Source organism: Notechis scutatus, chromosome 2 (assembly GCF_049901735.1).
Source record: "Notechis scutatus isolate UNSWTSFEM ecotype Mainland chromosome 2, rNotScu1.2, whole genome shotgun sequence".
In the NCBI taxonomy this organism is placed as follows: Eukaryota; Metazoa; Chordata; class Lepidosauria; order Squamata; family Elapidae; genus Notechis; species Notechis scutatus.
The window spans coordinates 66,814,605-66,835,077 of NC_142010.1; the positions used below are offsets into that span (position 1 = coordinate 66,814,605).

Consider the following 20,473-nt stretch of genomic DNA (forward strand, 5'->3'; position numbering starts at 1 on the left):
TGGCAAAAACATTGCAATCAAAAGAAGCTCTTTGTCTCTTTAAATATAAACAGCTTTTTGACAGGCTATGGTTTTTGGCTTCCCTGGTCCACAATGTAAATTGTCAGTGCTACTTCCCAAGAATCTGTTGGATCTCAAGCCTGTTTGAGATAATAATACCACCAATAGCTACTTATGATGGGCTTGGTTTTTTTTTTTTGGGGTGGTGGGGTGGTAGTGGAGCATCAGGGCCCTCTATTCCATGGGGTATTTTACCCTACTTTCCCAGTGCAGTATCCTTATGAAAACGCATCCATACATTATTTGCTATATTTAAAGCTAAGTGCCAACTGGGGGAATCATTCTCTTGGTACAGATAACTGAAAGGTTTTCCAGAGAAGCAGGAAAGGATGAGGGCACCTTTTCCTTCTGCTGCCATCCATTCCTAATTCCTGCCTTCTCCTTTCTAACTTATTTCTCGGGGGGAGAAATGCAGCTAAAAAATTGTGGCAAGGACATTATCCTGTTTATTTCCAGGCAAATATGCATGTATGCATTCCAGCCAGACCCCTTTTCAGTATTTTCAGGAAGACAGGGCTCATTCCCTATTTTTCAGCTACATTGGAAGCCAAAATAAAAAATGAATCCCTCCCTGCCAGTTATAACGCCTTGCCTCTTTTGTCTTGATGGATAACAGATAGGAGACATTTCTTCATGCAGGATGGTACTACGGTTGATTTATTTTCTTTAGCTCTTGTAAAAGAGAGCTAACCAAGGAGAATATTTTGGGGGATACAGGATGTCTTTTAACTATGAAGGAAAAGATCACAGTCCTGTATATGTCAGTAAGAAATATTTTTATGCAAGGCAGAAAATGGTATTTCCTTTTACCACCGCTAGATGGCAGATAGACAAGCCGTGTTACCGCGTGTTTCTTAAACCACAGAAAATAGATCATGCTCTGTTTTGAACTTAACTGTCTTTAGTAACCTGAGTGTGCACAGACTGCACAGTATAAGGAATATATTTAAGGGAAAAGGAAATTTTTTAAAAAATGATTTTTATATGGTAAATGCATCATGATAACACACACATTTATATTTAGTAATTTAATCACACTATGATGGGGACAAACCATTCCAAAGCAGTTGATGCCATTATTAATTTATGCGAGAGAGACAGGATGATGTTCCAACATCTATATTATTTCTGTAGGTTTCTTAGCGCTCATCTTGGGGACATGCCGAGTAGATTGAATGAAGACAAATACGACATACGCATATATAGTTCACTGCCTTGGAAAGTGTTCTGAAAAACTGGTGCTATAAATTTTAAGCATGTTCAGATAAAAAGCTGGCTGTAGTGTAGGCTTATTGCTTAGTATATTTTTTTCAATAATCCATTTAATTTAAAAAAAAACACCATCCTTTTTAAAATAAAGCTTTGGGGCTGAAAAAAGGGCTCCAATCTGCCCAGGGCAAGTGGAAAGAAGCACGAATAAGAACAGATCCACTGATGGATCTGCAGGGAAGTAGAGCTGTAAAACAAATGATGAAGTTTAGCTCATGCTGTAAATGCAGAACCTGCTATGGACACGAAGAGCGATTCTTCATCTGAAGCTGAAAAAATTCCCTTTCTTTCCTGGCCTGCTGTTTATATATATGGACCCAATGATAAAACCAGCAGATTTGGTCTAAGACCTTTGGGACTTTGAAAGGAAGAGACAAAATATCACCAGATCCCGCTCAATTTTCATACACCAAGCGATCTTACCTGGCTGCCGGGCAGGAAGGTGTGCTGATACATGGAAAACCTGTCCCTTGCAGACTCCTCTGAGGTGGGACTGATGGGCTTGGGGTCAGATAAAGACCTTTGGATGGTTTTGATGGGGCGAGGCAGGGTCTGCTGGCGTTGGGTGGACTCAGCCATGAAGTGCTTCTGTGGAGTCACGTGGGCCTTGTTGAGCTTTTCGCTGGATGTGAAGGATGACTCTAACAACCGATGAGGGGAGAGGGGAGACACCGGGGAATAGAGGACCTGAGGAGACTTGGGAGGCTGTCGGGACATAAGCTGAGACAAGGAGTCTGTGGGCAAGTGGGACTGGTAGCCGATTTCAAGAGGAACGGGCTTCTTCTTGGCTAGTGCTTGCTGTCGGACTGAATGAGGATCCAGAGGCCCAGAGCTCACCATCTGGATGTTGGAGGAGTAAGGAGGGATTGAGGTGGGCGCCGTGAGCTGAGGGATTGCAATGCCTGGCTGGGGCTGCACTTCGGGTTCTGTCTGGCAAGCCAAACTCTCCCCTCTCTGGGTCTTCTCGGGGGCAGAGATGTACTTCACAATCTCCACCCTGGGGTCAGGGGAAGTGATGTGGATGGAAGGGGACACCCGGAGCAACTGGTCGGGTTCGGTCTGCACAGAACAGTCACTGATGGTTTGGATGGCTATGCTGGCCATGCCTTTTGCTGAAGAATCGGCTTTACTCTCTGCACTAGAATCAGAGTGGCGGGAGAAGCGGGAACGTCGGCGACGCACCGGCTGTTCCCACTCAGCGTCGTCTTCCTCATCTGTCTGAACACTGCAGTCAGTGCTGCGCCGAGGCCGCCGCCGCCGGGATGCGTAGAAACGTTCTTCGCCATCTTCTTCATCAGTCTGCACACTGCTGTCTGTGATCTTTTTCACCAAGTATGGTTCATGGCTGGGCTCCTTATCATATGCGTCCCGAAGACGAGGCATCGAGTTCCGTTTCTTTATCCCCCGACTGGCTTCCCACTGTTCTTCAGTCTGCAGGGACATTTCAGAGGCTGAGTTTGTAAGAGGCCTCTGGAGTCCTGGATAGCGGGGCTGTGCTTGTCCGTCTTGCCCTGGAGCTGCTGTAGCCATAAAGGCTTGGTTTAGGGGTGGCCAGTATTGTCCATTTTGAGCCAAGGTCCTTTGCATTTCTATCGTTACCTCAGGTGTAACCTGAGAAGGAATCCGGCCAGTTGGGTCACATACCGGAGGAAAGGTACTCTTCTGCCTCTTCTGCTCCTCCAGCTGCTGTTGCAATTGCTGCTGCAAGTGCTGGATTTGTTCTAACTGCAAGCGCTGCTGGGCGAGCTGTTCCCGCTGCAGGGCGAATTGGGCTTGTCGCTCCTCTTGCTGCTGGTGGAGGACCTGGTGCTTTATGGATTGCAACTCCTGGATTTCCCTGTGCATCAAAAGCTGTTCCTTCTCTCTGTGTCTCTGTAACTCCACCCGTTCCCTTTCCAGTTCCTCATGAAGCCTCATCTGCCTCAGGTTTTCCAGTTCTACTCTTTCCCTTTCGATCTGGAGGATGTGCTCATGTTGCTTCCTCTGCCGTTCTTCCTCCTTTTCCTTTTCTTCTCTTTCCATAGCTCCTCTGCTAGCAGTGCTGGCCTGTGGGGCTTCTGTCTGAGGCTTTTGGGTTGGCAGTCGGGGAGGTAGCTCCTGTTGTGTCTGGCCGGTGTCCCTGGCAGGACCCTGAACCTCTGAGGTTGACACAGGCACCTCCTCGCGTGGGCCAACCCCTGTCTGCTCAGGTCTTTGCAAGCTGACCATGCTTGGAGCAGGGGACTTAGTAACAGGTGCTATGCTTACTGTGCTGGCAGCAGTGCTGGCTGCAGAGGTGCTAAGTGGTTTTCCTAAATACATGGGTGTTTCCATTACAGATGCGGAAGGAACTGCAGGCATCCTGCTGGGCACAGTATAGCGATAAAGACCTTGAGATGCAAGGGGGATCCTAGGAGTAACTAGGGGTACTCTGGTAAGGCTAGCCAGAGGGACAGCTGTGATACTGCCTGGAGCATAGTGCCTGTACAGGCTTCGGAGCATGGGTCGTAGCACCGAAACTGGCTGGGTGGTGATGGGAAGGGTTGATGCTATTGGGGTATTAATGGTTGAATAAATCATGCCATCAGCAGCTCGTACAGTAGCTGTGGAAGGGAGTACCTGTCTGACAGATCCAAACCTTGAGAGATTATATTGGGCTAAGTTTCCAAAGCCAGAACGAGACTCTGGGAAATTTGGATTGTACATCATGTTTGGTTTCATGGCACCCTGTTGAGCCATAATGTTTCCAGTCCCTCCTGGTGCAGCACCAAGAGCACTATGTCCATATTGTAGAAGATCTTGGCTGTTTGCATGCCTGCCCCCATACTGGTCCATGGAGTTAAGGGCTGCACACATTCGGCTGATTTCACGAGCAGTGGTAGCACTGTAATGAGCCAGGCTAGCTTCCTGGAAATTGGCCAAGTCTCCTCTTGAATATCTATAATCGGAGTAGATATTGGAAGCCGAGCTGTACCTTCGCATGGGATATGAATGACTTAATAATTCAGTGGGTTGTCGAAGGTCAGTGAAAGAGCCATATTGCAGCCCCTGCCCTAGGTGTCCTCCCTCTGCAAAACTGTGGCTGTAGGAATGCTTCATAGTTGTCAAGTCCACAGCGGAATCTCCAGCAGGGGAAGGGAAGTGCTGCTCTCCTTTAACTGAGTAATAGTTCAATCCCATTTCAGAAAGATTTGTATCCGACATTGAGGAATATAATCTCCCAAACATGCCATTAGGATGGAATCGGTGTTCTTCGTACGGATGAGGGACCGGTGCCGGCTGTTCTCTGTAAGGGTATGTCTCCGGCATTTCCTGTTCTCTGGTTCCATAATACTGGCCACTAGCTTTGCCAAGGGGAGATGCTTCTCCAACATGTTTTTCCGGCACCTTAGGAGATGGATTAAAAGCCCCAGTGCAGCTGCTTCCAAATGGAAATCTATAGACTACATCACAGCATGCTACTTGGCTCTCAGGCTTCATTCCCGTGAGGTCCAAAGCATTAGGAGGAGGTTCTTCTTTGATGAGTTTTGTGACAGAACCTGCTGCTATGTCATCCATCTGCACCATCATCACTTGAGACTTCTTACTTCCAAGAGCTACTGAAGGAGCCTGACTTTTCAGTTCCACTGGAACTCCTCTATATATCTCTGAGCTTTGATCTTGAGGAAACGGCCTGGGAATGGCACTCACAATATTTTGGGCATTGCTAGTCTGAGTAATTAATGTATCTTTTTTTATCATGGATGTCATTTGGTTGGGCAAATTGTATCTTGCAAATTTTGTTTGCTGTGGACCTGCTGCTTCTGGACGGCCCATAGAAGCAGATGTGCCAGCTCCACTCATGGGTCCTCTGAAGGGACCGGTCTGAACACCTTGCTCCACCTGTTTAATTTGCGTCAGACAGACTGGACTTCCTATCTCTTGACCAAAGTCAATTCTGTTCTGGAAAGGGTCCCCATAGACAACTGGTTGCTTCGATTGGGACATAAGCATGGTAGATGCAACTGTTATGCTGACAGTGGTGGCACTGCTGATAATAGCATGTGCTTGCTCCTGGGCATTGAGGTTAATGATTAAAGGTTGGATGGTTGTGGATTGCCGACTCGGTGACTGGTCCATGGTGAAGCAATATTTTCTGCTCTCAGCAGATAAGGACGTGAGATCCATTCCCTGGTCTGTTACAATGATTGGAACAGACTTTATTGCTGTCCTCAAATCTACAATATTATTGCCAGATGCTCTAGGTCCAGGTTCTACTCTAGATGTCCCAGGGACTGATGATATCCTACACAAGGAAATATTCTCTGCAGGTAGTGTGCCCCAGCTGTACACACCAGGCATAGGGTCAGTAGCAGTGCTCTGCACTTTCTGCACTGGAGTATAAGGAGAGGCTTTTTCAGGCATTGACTGTGCCTTGGTCTGAGTGGTCTGGACCTGCTGTGACTGGAATTGCACTGCACTGATTGCTGTTTGACTGTAACTATGCACTGTTTGCTGGCGGCCTTGCTGAGTTGGAGATGAAGGTGGTGAAATGGAAGAACTTACACCAATTGGCTTGGTTTGAATAGCTGCATCAGACGCTAAGGAGATGACCATAAAGGGGGCTTCTTGGGATGACTGTTGCCTAGCCAGGCGTGGGGAGCTGGCTCGGTGAGGAGTTTGTGTTCCTTGAGCTATCATCGGAGAAGCTGTCGATGCCCCAGTAGTTGCGACGTCGTACGAAATGATTGTGCTGTGTGTTTGAGTAGAAAACTCAGCTGTTGATTTAGCTCCTACCCCGGAACTAGATGGCATCCCAGTTCTTGGAACAGAATAAGTAGGACTTTGAGTAGGAGAAGAAGGGGAAAGGGGTGGGCTGGAACTTTTGAAAAAAGAATACATTTTGGGGGTTGTCATGGGTATGTTTGTCTTGCCATCAGTCACACTTTGATGCTTATCTCTTACTGATGACCCACCAACCCTGGGAATGTTTTCTGTTTGAGAACCATAATTTGCAGTTACTTTTGTCTGGCTTTGGCTAATGGTGGACACAGGTGATGCATCAGAGCCACTTGAAGTTGGAGAGCTGTAAATTCGGGTTGCGCTAGCTGGAGTAGAAACAACAGTAGTGACTGGGCTAGTTCCTTTACTATATGAGTAAGGCATAGCTACACTCTTTGGAACTGAGCTAGCTGTAACTGAGGAACTATGAAACTTTGTTTGCTCATTACTCTCTTTTTCAAAGTGCTGAGTGACTCTAACATCGGGGATTATTCTGCCTGCACTGCTTTCAGTCTGTGAAAAGGAGACGGGAGCAGAGAGTTGGGTAGGACTTGTTCCCGGAGTGAGTGGGCCACTTTCGTATGCACTCTCGGCATTCAAAAACTGCTTCTCTGGATAGGGATCTTCTCTCCCTTTTTTCTTCATTTCTTGCTCAAGTGTCAAATCCAGAGAAGAAGATTGATGCATCCTGGAAATATTCTGTGATGTTTGAAGAATTTCTTCATATAGTGCCCCAGATTTGGAAAGCTCATTCTGATAGTCAGTTTGTGAGGAATCTATACCCCGACTATCATAACCATAGTCATCTATGTACTGATATTCAAAATTGTTTTGGTCTTCCGAACCACGATAACTTACTTCTTGAAAAGTGTTGTTGTACGAAATACTTTGTTGGAAAGGTTGTTGTTTTTGGAACATTTCTGCCTTCCTCATCATCTCTTCATAGGCTTCTTCTGCACTTTTGAGAGGCTTGCTGGATGGGTAACTAGAGCTAGCCATTTTTTCTGTTGGAGAATAAAGGGACATGAAGGTTGGCAGATTGTACTCGCTGCCAGATTTGTACAGTTTGGAGGCAATGACATCAAATCCTTCAGCCTCTGAGTCAATAGAGGGTGAATATTCTGAACAGGAAGATCTGTGCAGCTCCTCCATCTCTGCAGCCTGGCGCAGTTCCTCAGTGGGTGAAGCATCTTCAATAGGTGACAAATTACTGGGTGGCGTTTTAGACCTCTCTCTCCTCCTCTGTGCCCTCAGCTCTTCTTTATCTCTTTTTGTTTTGCGTGCTGTGCTTCGAATCCGCTGCTGCTCCACCTCCCGCATTTTCTCTTGTTCTCTCAAGAGCTCCTCTTCCTCTCGCAACTCTTCTTCTTCTGAGGAATCTTCAATGGTTGGCAGTAGAGGGCCATGAGAGCGATGCCGGGCTTTCCTCTGCTGTTTCACCTCTTCTAATCTCTGCCTGCGGCTCGGGCTGCTGTCACTGTCTTCCTCCAGAGAAGAGACTGAGGTTGGGGATGTTCCCGAGGTGTAACTGGGTGTGGTTGGTGGCAAAGTGGAGGAATAGTCACCTCTTGATCTATCTTCTGGGGAGCCTGTGAGGCTCTCCATCTCCAGTTCAGGTTCTCTGTCCAGGTTGATGTCTGCCTCCTGGCTCAACTCCATGTCTCTGCCATAGTTGTTAGTGCTATTTAACTCAATGGTCTTGAAACGACGCAGACCTCTCTGAGATGCAGCCATGTCATCACTCTCGGCACTTTCCAGTTCTTTTTGCTCCTCCTCATATATGCTGCTCGAGCTGTGAGGCAGGCGTCTCTTGGATGCAGTGGGCTCTCTGCTTTTCTCAGAATCAAGCTTGCGTCCATTTTTTGAACTGTATTTTGCACGATCATATTCTTCTTCCTCCTCAAGATTGTCTTCTTCTGCACTCATCTCCAAGATTTGCCTCCTCATGAATTCTTCATCTGTCATTACAGGCTCTTTGCCTTTCTGTTTAGTTGGCAATGGGGAGAATCCTGCTTCACTACTATCTGTCACATAGTCATGGCGTAGCTTGCTGCCAAAATCATCTGAAGATTCTACGCTGTCCTTCTTCTCCCTTTGACTATCCCATTCCAGAGAGTCTTCATCTTCTTCCATGATGTCTTCTAGCTCCTCATCAGAATCAAAGGCTTCTGGAGTGATAGAAAGGGACCGTGGCCTCTGTCTTTGCCTCTGCTCCTCCCTTAATTCATGGTATGTCTTCCCACGGTCAGCTGATGGATGGGTCAAGCTCTTTGACTCCAGTAAAGGGCGCATGCTGGTTTCTAGCTTGGTAAGTTCAGAAGGACTGGGAGGACTTGGTTCTACAATTCCTGTTTCGTTTAGCTGTTCTCCTTCTTGCTGCACTAAGCCTGTGATTTCACTCTGGGAACTGGAGATCCCATCAGATGAGTAGCCCGTATCACTCAAGCTTTGGGGGCTGCGGGACTGCTGGTCTGAGGGATAAGGCTTGCTGGAGTCCTACAAAGGAAATAAACATCCATTAACATTTCATTATAACTGACTGTAAACATAATTCATGTTATTATTCAGATTTACAGCAATTTATAGTTGCAATTAACCTGGACTCTAGCATTCAAAAAACAGCAAGCATAATATGCTAAGAAATGAGAGCAGCGCCCTTATCTTTGATGCTTGCCGGTAGAGTAATTATTGTCCAATCACTCTGTTCTCTTTTTAAAAAATTTTCAGGGGCTTGATGACATACTCCATTTGGGTCTCAGTATTTTTCCATTGTTTTCTTTGCCCTTTTTAATCTAGAAAGTTATTTATGGCAGAAAGACAGAATTTGTGTGCAGTGCCTTTTGATTGGTAGATCAGATCCTTTCTACCTTTTAATAATTTAAAAGTGCATGCAAGACTGTTTCCTAATATGAGAAGCCCAAGGAAGTAATTCTTTTGTGTGTTTTTTTCCTACTCCAACCTATGCTCAGAAGTCAAAACACAAGTCTGGGGTTTATTTTACAGATATATACCCTTGTAACATGACACAAATGTATAACAGCAATATATGTGGTAAATAAAAGATATCTCTCTGCTAGATTCAAATCAACAAAAGAAAAAAAGAACCAGATCTTTTCAGACCATGTATTTGTAGTTTAATAAACGAATAGCTCATACTGTTTTGCTGCAAATGTCAACCCACCGGGAAGATTTTGTTTTGAGGTATATTGCAATTTTCCAGCACTAGTATGAAACATTTTTGTTATTAGGAAAGCATAAGCATACCCAATTTTGTTTTGGCAAATCAGAATTATCTGCCCGATCACTGACGATAACTAGTTATTTTAAAAACTTTATCCCATTATATGCAACTATTGTTTTTATTACCTAAATGATTATTTTAGCATAGTGTCATTATGAATTGTGATACTTATAAGTCTCCATCCAACTGTGGATGACAGGCCCACTTTCAGCAAGCTTCTAGAGCAGTGAAAAGTATGTGTCAAACCCAAGCAGCTAGCTATGAAATGTTATAAATCCACATTCTCTGCCCTCAAGCCGGAAATTCAAGTTTACATGCCTTGTTGGTTCTGTCCTCCCATTAAAAAAGTAAAAATAAAAAAATCTGGTTTACCCAAGGCTGAACAATTTTAAAGTCAAGACCAGACACACAATTGTTGCTTTTGCAAAAAGAAGCATTGGCATCCTTGACTCCTACTCTACAAAAGAATGCACTGGAGATCTCTATCTCAGTTTCCACAAATGTGTTACTCGATTGTTTTTAAAACAATTTCCCATGCCTTTTTGAATAATGCATTCATTCTCAACACACACACACACACACACACACACACACACACACACACAGAGAGAGAGAGAGAGAGAGAGAGAGAGATATTTACACTTTACAAAGACCATTATTTGAATGATACATTTTTGCAACTTAGCTTTGAGTAAGCTTCTGAATTTATTACTTGAGGCACCACCTCATAAACTTATCAAATCCAGGTCTCAGCTCAGTGCAAAATTCCAAATTTAATCCTCCCCCCCCCGCCAGGTTATCTAGCATGCATCTGAATGCACCCAATGAAGGGCAGACACCTCCATTTTGAATAATTTGTTCCCTGCTAAACTGCTCTTTCTTTTATGACATTTTTCTAACATTCAACAAAAAGCCTCTCTAACTTAAATCTGTTATTCCACATTGCACACTCTGGAATGAAAGATAACAATCCCGATTGATGGTTATTAATTTCTAGTGTATGACATCATTTCTGGTATTTGAATAGTGCTACCACACTTCCCCACCATATTTTCAAGGTTATTTTATTTATTTTATTTATTTTGATTTGCCAATTGTTTACAAGATAATAAGTATAAGTGTATACATAGTTGTGAATACATGAAATGGGTACATATAAGAAAAATAAAAGAATAAGAGAAACAATAGGACAGGGACGGTAGGCACGTTGGTGCGCTTATGCACGCCCCCAGATATCCCAGTTATCGATGCCCAGATATCCCCAGTGCCTTCAATCTTTCTTGATACAACTTCGAGTTTCCTAATTATTCTTATTACCCTTGTTTGCCCTCTTCTCCCAATTTCTCTATATCTTTCTTAAAGCTCCAACCGAGACAGGAGGCTCAATGCAGGGTCTCAGCAGAGCAGAACAAAATAGAGTCAGCATTTCTTGTGATTTAGCAACTGTGCTTTTGTATGGTCTGAGGCAATCTAAAAATTGCATTGGTCTTTTTTTTTTTTTTTTTTTGCAGCCATATCATACTGATGCCTGAATAGCTGTTTTGCCATGCACCCCTCCCACCCCAGAGATGCCAGAAAACTGTGCTAGCCTAAATCTTGCTGCTTACCTAACATGTTCCTACCTGAATGAATCTGTTTGGTGGTTCTGTCCATGGGGCTTTAACGTGCAACAGTTTAAGAGCTATGACTCGTGGTTCCCTTACCTGAAATTCTAGTCCTGCTCAATGTCATTCCTGCCTCTTCTGCAAGCCCATTTAATCTAACATTTCCCACTCAGCATGTCTTTGGCCTTTGCCTAGTCTAGCTTACATGCTTACTTCTTTCAAAACTTTATCTGAAGTGGTATAGAGTCTGAAATGGTATAGGGTTTCCTGTCTGAGCAGCAGGTTGACTAGAATATCTCCGAGATCTCTTCCAACTCTGTTGTTCTGTTCTGTTCTATTTTCTATTATTCTATTTTCTATTCTATTTTCTATTCTATTTTCTTTTCTATTCTATTTTCTATTCTATTCACCACACACTGTAAAGTTCCTCCTTCCCTGTCTCTTTTTTCATATTTGCAAGGAAGCAAGGGTTTGGATTAAACGAGAGAATGTTGTAAGGGGTTGCGAAGGCATTCATGCATATAAACATCTGGAAAGACAAAGAGTGGAGGCTACCCCTGTGTTGTAATGACGAGGCAGTCGAGTTGTTTGATCATGAATAACTGAATCATGATGATCTTTATTGGAGTCTAGTCTTGCATTTATACACATTTTTAGTTATCCTCCATCACTGGTTAACTTTGGTTACTGCTTAACTTTGGTTACTGTTTAGCACAGTAATCCATACAATTAATTATCTCTAGTTAAAGTCTAACATATGTTTACTTCCTCTCTCTAATCCTCCTTTAGATTAGTGACTTTGTTTACCTGAGTTGTATTTGCTTGGAAACATTCTTTATCTGAGGTTTGCCATCCGAGATTGGAACATTCCTGCAATTACAACTCTACACCCCTGAAGGAAAAAGACAAGTACTGAAGGTCACTCAAACATCCATCCAGTCAGACTTGACTTCCCTGTCAAGACGGGAAGGACAAAAAGCAGGGAAACAACCAATCAGGGCCTGCAATTGCTGGAGGTTGGACTGAGGCCCCAACCTGGCTCCATTGCAAAAACCACAGCTATTCGGGTAGGAATTTGTGAAATCAGCATTCCCGCTTGATGCATTCTTCTAGGAGAATGCAGAAGCATTTATGATCCTAATTTGGGTATAACTGTATAATTAGTTGCAAATCTTTTAGACACAATATTGTTAGTCCACATTTAATTGTGGGGTAATGATGGCAATGAGATAGGCTCTAACTGTTACAATCAAAACCTTCTCCTTGTCTGGGTTTGCAAACCCCATTGAACTGCAAGGGACCTAAACTTTTCCTAGATAAAGCATCAAAATAATTTGGGAGTGCCTATCCTCCTACCCCCTCTCACAATGCCTCACTATATAATACAGAATTAGAATAGCGTAGATCTGAGAAAAAGGTATGGGAAGTTGTGATCCGATATACCAGTTGTGATCTGATATACAGTATCAGTTGTGATCTGATGCATCCTTCTCAATAAGAAACAAACCTAACTATTGGCCAGAGATTTGGAAAATAAGCCTTCTTGAAAACAAATGACATCCATCATTAAGGATTATGGTTCATTCTTTCATCTCACTTACCTTTGCTCTGTCTGTCAGAGCCTTTTGTGGAGGTTTTGAATGTAATATAACTTCTGCCCCAATAATTCAGCAACTTCCTGCAGGCTGCCAGACTATAAATAGGGCTGGAGGGAGGATTTGCCCCCCTGTTTTAGATTCATAACTGTACTTACCCCTTGGATGCTTTCTTAGCTGGCCCCACACGTGCTTTGTCCATGCAAATCCTGACAGGCATTTTTCTTAGTTTAATAAAGAAGGCATTTTCCTACTGGAAACTGAACTCCACCTCCATTCTTGCCTACAAATTCCTTCAAGCAAAAACTGACCCGTAGAAGGCACTTTAGAAATGTTACTGAAATTCAGCTAAGTGCTAAATTTACTCCCAGGATTCCAATAATGTTGATGTGGTGCTGATCTCACATGCAGAATTAAAACATTTTACATCTTCATACACAACTTCAGAAACATGTAACTGGAATTTAAAGCTGAGAAGCAATTTTTTCTTCGGGTTTTGAAAGGTAAGAATCCCAACCACATATTTCTCACAATTCAGATGACAGTACTGGGAATAAAGTAACGGTGAGGCAAAGGCCAATCTTTAGAATCCCCAAAGGCAAAAAACCCATACTTGGTGCTCAAATGGCATTTTGTGTAGAAAACCCAAGAAGTAAAGATAAGGCTGCTGATCTTTTAGTAGTCCATTTCTAGGTTCTATTATATCACATGACCTAAAATGGACACCTAACATCAAAAACGTCATCAAAAAAGCACAACAAAGAATGTTCTTTCTGCACCAACTCAGAAAGCTCAAACTGCCCAAGGAGCTGCTGATACAGTTCTACAGAGGAATTATTGAGTCTGTCATTTGCACCTCCATAACTGTCTGGTTTGGTTCTGTAACCCAACAGGACAGACACAGACTTCAAGGGATAATTAGGACGGCAGAAAAAACAATTATACCAACCTGCCTTCAATCAAGGACCTGTATACTGCACGAGTCAAAAAGAGGGCTGTGAAAATACTCACAGACCCCTCACATTCTGGACATAAACTGTTTCAACTGCTTCCCTCAAAACGACGCTATAGAGCACTGCACACCAGAACAACTAGACACAAGGACAGTCACCACTCTGCTAAACAAATAATTCCCTCAACACTGTCCAACTATTTACAAAGTGTGGACTACTATTACTATTAATCTTCTCATCACTCCTTATCACTCCCACTTGTGACTGTATGACTTTAACTTTGTCGCTTGTATCCTTACGGTTTATATTGATTGTTTCCTAGTATGATTTGATTGCTTATTGTATCCTATGACTATTATTAAGTGTTGTACCTTATGCTTCTTGACTCTTGACGAATATATCTTTTCTTTTATGTGTACTGAGAGCATTTGCACCAAGACAAATTCCTTATGTGTCCAATCACACTTGGCTAATAAAAGAATTCTAATTCTAATTGATTAAATTTTGTTCATTTAATCAATACTCCAAGCAAAATATTGGCAGTTATATAATTGGAAATTCCCACAGAACCCATTACAAAAAAAGTTATTGTCAACTTGCAGCTCAGGAGAAAGGAGGGCTCTACATTTACTAGAAAGGGAAATGAGTTAATGTCCATTATTAAAACAAATTCTATTCTGTTAAGTGCAGCAAACTAGACCATTGAGTCCTACAGCCAACTTCTACCCTGAAGGGTATTGTCTGCTATGCTATGTAACATCCACAGAATATTCTGGTCTTTATAAATCACTCCAGATGGAGACTGGAAGAAGTCTATTGTGATATCTTAATCCAACAGGGCTTGCTCCTGTTCACCTTCATTCTTTCACTAGCAACAACTAATGGTTGTTCCCTTAGGTATTCCAATTTATTTTTCTTTCTGGAAGTCTCATAATTAGCCTCCTGCTGTGAACTAATACCTAACACTCTGACTCCTTCGATTCATCACTGTCTCCAACTAAACTTGGATAATTTCTGATAACTGATAATTCCTATCCTATCATAATAACCCAATAGCAGAAAGAATCTGATACTGATTTCATGGGTGCAAATTGTATTCTAGATACCACATGAATATTTCATGGAGAAATTACTTTCAGCAGGCAACCAAGCACACACAAAGCTTTCCGAAAATGTAGTGGCTTGCCTTTCCCTCTATGTATACTAGAATTATAGTTAGGATAGAAATAAAGATGTTGTAGAATGACCAGATCTCCAATAAAGGAAGCACTTTATAGATGTGCATTTGGAAATGTGCGTCAGAGTTGAAGAAGGCTGGTGTGAATCACTAACCATTAGCAAGTATTCTCCTTGGATATACAATATACAAACATAGCGCACGAGAGGAAGAGAGAAATTGTATATTTTCCAGAAACAACCAACTAGTACTAGCTAGTTTATACAAAATGATGAAGCTGTGCTCAGATCCAGCAAACCTTGCATTTAGATTGTGAACGTTTTATCACAAAATGATGTACAGTAAATATGCCCTATAACTGTATAGTTATATTGCCGTGCTTTCTTTATTCATCAGATCAGAAGAGGCTTGAAAACTAATTATATATATTTCTGAGATTAGCACATTTGCAAACAGAATGTGTTGGAAGGGATATTTCTCAGGGAGATAACAAGAAAGTTTTGAGATGCTGAAAATTTTCTGAAAGTTAAGGATGATTAAAAACCCAGCAAGGGAAAACAAAAAACTTATCTCCTTTATATGTGTATATTTAAAAAGAACCCGTGTAGGCTTTAATCCATGATGAATCCTATGATCTACATCATAGAATTCAGTCTATCTGATATGTCACTTGTCTTAAAATTCCTTACTAGTTCTAGTTCAGGGTTTCTCAATCTTAGGATCTTTAAGATGTGTGAATTTCCATTCCCAGAATTCTTCAGGCCAGTCACACATTTTAAAACAGCTGAGATTATTAAGAAACACTGTCATGCCTACTGTCCCTGTCCTATTGTCCCCATTTATTCGTCCCTATTTCCTGTATTCTTACTCATGTTTATACTTATATCTATTACCTTGTAAATGGTTGACAAATCAAATAAAAAAATAATAATAAAAATAAACACACCTCACACCATCATCTACTTTCATACACTGCTAAATGACAAAGTGCTTACCTCTTGCTCTCTTGCTTTCTGAGATTCAGATACAACTGTGCTGTCTTTGATATCTCTTTCTGGTTTCGAAGCTGCAATTTTCCCTTTTGACAATGGACTTTCAGAAGGTTTTGGAGACTCTTCAGCTAATTTGGGCAGTGGCTTTTTTTCAGATGGAGCAGCAGGCATTTTTTTTTGGACTGTGGCAATTGGTAATTTGCTTTGTTCTGAAGTCCTGAAATGAGCAGGATGCCTGTCTTTAGCAATTGATGGTTCATGGTGCTGGGCTCCTCTCTGTTGCTGACCTCCAGCTTGGTGCCGGGGGGATCCAGTTGGCTGTTGTTTTGAAGTGGGCAGTGGCATTGGAGCAGGATCTCCCAGGCTTCCTTCTAGTAGCCTCTGGGTTTGGCAGTTCAAACATAGCCATTCGTTTTTCTGGAAAAAGAAGGAAAAACTTATAATATCCAATTGCTTTGATGGAAACCATTATTCACTCAACAATGAATAATATTTCATTCAAGGATCAAAGGGGTCTCTTCTTTGGAAACCAGTGTAAACTCTTCTCTTACTGGAGAAGAAAAAAAACAACTCGCTACTCTTCCTGGACATCCTGATCAGCAGAAACCACAATGGCAAACTAGAAACACAAGTCTACAGAAAAACCCACCCATACTAACCAGCAACAACCCAACCTCTCACAAGGAAAGCTGTGGAAGGCCTTCATTTAAATGAGCCCAAACATACTGTAGCAACCCAGAACAGCAGAAAAAGGAAATGGAGTATCTATACAACACATTCCAACAAAATAGATACCACACAACTTTATCAAAAAGTCCCTGACCACTCAACCCAATACAGCACAGATAACAGATAACAGATATTCAGAGTTGGAAGGGACCTTGTAGGTCATCTAGTCCAACCCCATGCCCAAGCAGGAGACCCTACACCATTTCTGACAGATGGCAGTCCAATCTCTTCTTGAAAGTCTCAAGTGATAGCGCTCCCACAATTTCTGAGGACAACACAAAACATAGAAAGAATTACATTGCCATACATCAAGAATATTTCAGAAGCTACCAACGGACTCCTACAACCACATGGAATCAGCATAGCACACAAGCCAAATAAAGCCCTTCAAAATATCCTAAGCAAACCAAAAGACCAAGCAACCCCAGAAGAAAAAATAGGAGTAATCTATAATGTAAGAACTGCAACAGCCACTATGTAGGACAAACAGACAAGACGGGCAGAATGCATCTGTGAACACTAACTGGCAATCAGAAGACATGGCAAAAATTCTTTAATTCCACAACACATAGACAGATTTAACCATAGTTTCAATTGGGAAAACGTGACTATCCTAGACAAGGCCAAGTCCAAAAATGCTGGGGAATTTCTAGAAGCCTGGCACTCTGACAAATCAGCCATCAACAGACACATAGACATTAATAACATCTATAAACATGCAAAAGAGACAATCAACCAGCCAAAAGAGAACAAAAAGACTCCAGCACCACTCCAGCACTAATCAGCACTCAGACCAGCATAGAATAACTTCAAGGTTAACTTCAGATCAACAATCAAATAAACAATAATCCAATCAAGAAACTGCCAAAGAGCCCTCAGTAAATAGCCCAACCAAAGAATCTCTAAGAGTTTCTAAGAATCTCTAAGAATCACCCACCCATACAGGCAAGAGAGCAGAATATAAACTGACAGCAAACAGCACTCCTTACTAGCATTGATGATGTAACCTAGTTAGGGTAATGAAACGTTTACAAGAAAACAAGCAAGCTCAGAGAGCATCAAGGACCCCACATTTCAACCTTAAGCTATAAATATTCTCCTTTATTGGTACTCTTCTCTTCATATATTTTGACTTAATGTCTCTTTACAGTATATAAAAATAAAGTTTGTTCAAACCAAACTTGCATGGTCTGGTTGACAAGCCAAGTTTATAATACAAATGTATTTATGTAAACATAACATTCCATTGTATTTGTTCATAGAGCTCACTGTTAGCTGAGCCTTCCAATACAGGCTTATGTAGTAATAAGGCAGTGTATGCTTTATAGCAAGTTCTTCAATGAGGTCTGCTAAATGCTGATTATCTACTTTTTAAAAGAAGAAAAGGTTGGTACTGACACAAACCCTGCATTCTTACCACGGAACTACAGCCCTTCTTTCAAGCTTGATTCTTAAATCTTACCTATTTGGATCCAGTATACAAATGTCTCTGTTTCAGTCTCAGTTCACTAGTAATGGCATGTGATGGTTTTTAATTTCCAAATAACGTGCCTATCTAGGACAACCATTTAATTATTCTTTTCAAAAGCAATTCAAATAGTTTTAACACAAAAGAGCTACTCCAGAAAATGTTATTTAATTTAACTTAATTTGACTTAATATACCTCCAACTACAGAAGTTACTTTGTGATTTACAATAAAAATGAACAAATCTACATCTTAAAACAGTTCAAGTAACAAGTAAAACAAATTAACGAAGTATTAAATAAAAGCCAGTTCAAAAATATGTGTTTTAAGGGATTTTACCATTGATCAAGATGTTAAGCCCTCAACTCTGTAGACCCAAACACAATGTTCTCAAATATCCTCATCAAATGATCTCAGTAAGCATGGCTCAGGTCCAAATAGCCTGAACATAGGCCTTTAAAGGTACTGACCACTCTGTATTTTGCCCAGAGATTAAGTGCAGCCATTTCAGTGTTTTTAACACAGATGTAACATTGTTCCTCTGTACTCGTCCCACAAACAACTGTGCTGTCAACTTTTGTACTACTGAGTTTTCTGGACTAGCCCCATATAAAGAGGAATATAATTAAGCATGGAGGTTATACTAATGAACCACAATGTTAAAATCTTTTTTTTAGATAGGGACACAGGTGATGAACATCCAAAGCTGATAATAGCAGCTGAAAACAGTACTTCTGTTTGTTATTTTTAATCTGAGAAACCAAAAACAACCAGATCCAGAAACATTCCACTGATGTATTTGCTATTTCTGGGAGAGTGCATTCATATCCTAGCAAACCTTTGGAATAATAGCTGTTTAGGACTTTCAGGGGAGGTCTGGGGAACTAGCACATCTCCAAAAAGGTAGAGACAATAACTGTGGCAAAGACCAAAGAACTGGTTTCATGGAATCTCTCCAGACAAGAAAAGGATGTGCTCCAGATGAATGCTTCTCATGAGAAGTCCACAGGATAGTGGTCTCCTGCAGCTCTGAGAGTTAGAAGATGAAGGGTTCAGCCATCATACTCACAACTGAGACAGAACATTTTAAGGATATAGTATTTGTTAACCCCACTTTCTAATCATTTTCAGAAACTGCCATTTAACTAGCTTAATTAGAGATCTTCAGAATGATGACTCTGAAAAGCCACATGAAGAGGGACTTCCGGTGACGAGATATGGGCGAATGGAGGTGCTGAAGCTCGCCCTGGGTTTCATGCTATCTCCTCTTGCTGTTGGAGTGACCCTTAGGGGTGCATGCATCTTACAGAGAAGCATGCCAGTGTGGGGAGACTCAAGTCACAGTGTGGAAAAGGCGATTCTCATCGCGATGTAGAGAAACCCTGTGGAGACCGACAACAAGAAACTGTCAGTAATGGCGGTCCTAAAGCCTTGATCGTTGCATACAAGAGGAAGCAAATGAGTGACAGACCGTGGTGAACGAAGAATGTGAGTGAAAGAATTTGCGATCCTGATTGAGCATTGAAATTGGAGAATCTTAGTTGGAGCAAAGCCCGAAAACAGCGGCCAAAGCAGATACAAGCGGCGGCGAAAGCGAAAGCGCTCGTGAGATGGAAGAGGGTAAGGACGCGAGCGATTGGACAGAGAAGATAAGAGAATCTGAGGGATCTGAGAGACTGATAATAATTGGGGGAGAGAAAAAAAAGAAGAAAGAAAGAACAACAATTTAATTTAAGGGAACTTTGAAGGATTTGAATTGTGGACTTTGGGGAAAATTGGAAGGACGAACTTGAGATGAGGGGAGACTTGAAGTGAGGAATTAAATTACAACTTTAAATATTCCACGAACAAAACTGAATAATTTACTGGTCTCCTTTTGGATTATTGGACTGGAGCTGTAGTAAGTGGAGAAGATTTATTAAAGAAAGAGACTATTTGAATCTAAAAATTGACTTGTAAAACTTTTAAACGAAAGGAGAAATGGCTACAGTGGAAAGTGTGGTGAGATAGTGAAATCAGAGACATTGCTCAGCAACTCTGTGCTTCCGGTGCGCTCGGTGAAGGAATCTCAAAGACCTGAACAATTATATTAAGACACTTTAAGCTTTTAAATTTTGCGGATTGGAATAATTATTTCTTGACATCAACTCAACTGATTTTTGAATGTGGTAAACATAATTTATATATGATTTAATTGATACATTAGTAAATATTGAAGTTTATATTTGGTTATAACACACACACACACAAAAGGGAGGTGATAATTAATTAATTATTTAGGTATAGATATTTGATTATAGGCGTTGATTAGATTGAATTAAATAATTAATTGTGATTAATTGTGATTACTATAGATTAACTAATTAATTATTGTATAGCAAGGTTGATATACCTTGATTTAGATTTGTAAGTATTTGAAATATTATTTCATAACACTATTTTGAGATTTGGGATTCTATAGCACTTATAGATATACAGGTCAATAGTATTTAAATTTAAATAGAGGAATTTGATATATTATCAAGATCTACAAATCCATATATTTGATTTAGAAATTAGCTGTAAAAGTGTTCTGGAGAATATATATACTGATGAGAGGGGTTAATCCTGTAACATATTAAATTAATTAGCGTAGTGGCCATTTAT

General features: G+C 41.4%; 1 protein-coding gene across 4 annotated transcripts in view; it reads right to left on the reverse strand.

Moving 5' to 3' along the window:
• Positions 1-20,473, reverse strand: part of BSN (bassoon presynaptic cytomatrix protein) — a 231,372-nt gene that overhangs the window by 20,985 nt on the left and 189,914 nt on the right. For all 4 annotated transcript variants that reach the window (XM_026673218.2, XM_087954986.1, XM_087954985.1 and 1 more), the window contains exons 4-5: positions 15,635-16,048; positions 1,753-8,565 (exon numbers count right to left, since the gene is read on the reverse strand). In XM_026673218.2, coding sequence (XP_026529003.2) covers positions 1,753-8,565; positions 15,635-16,048 — 7,227 coding nt within the window. The remainder of the gene's footprint in view (positions 1-1,752; positions 8,566-15,634; positions 16,049-20,473) is intronic.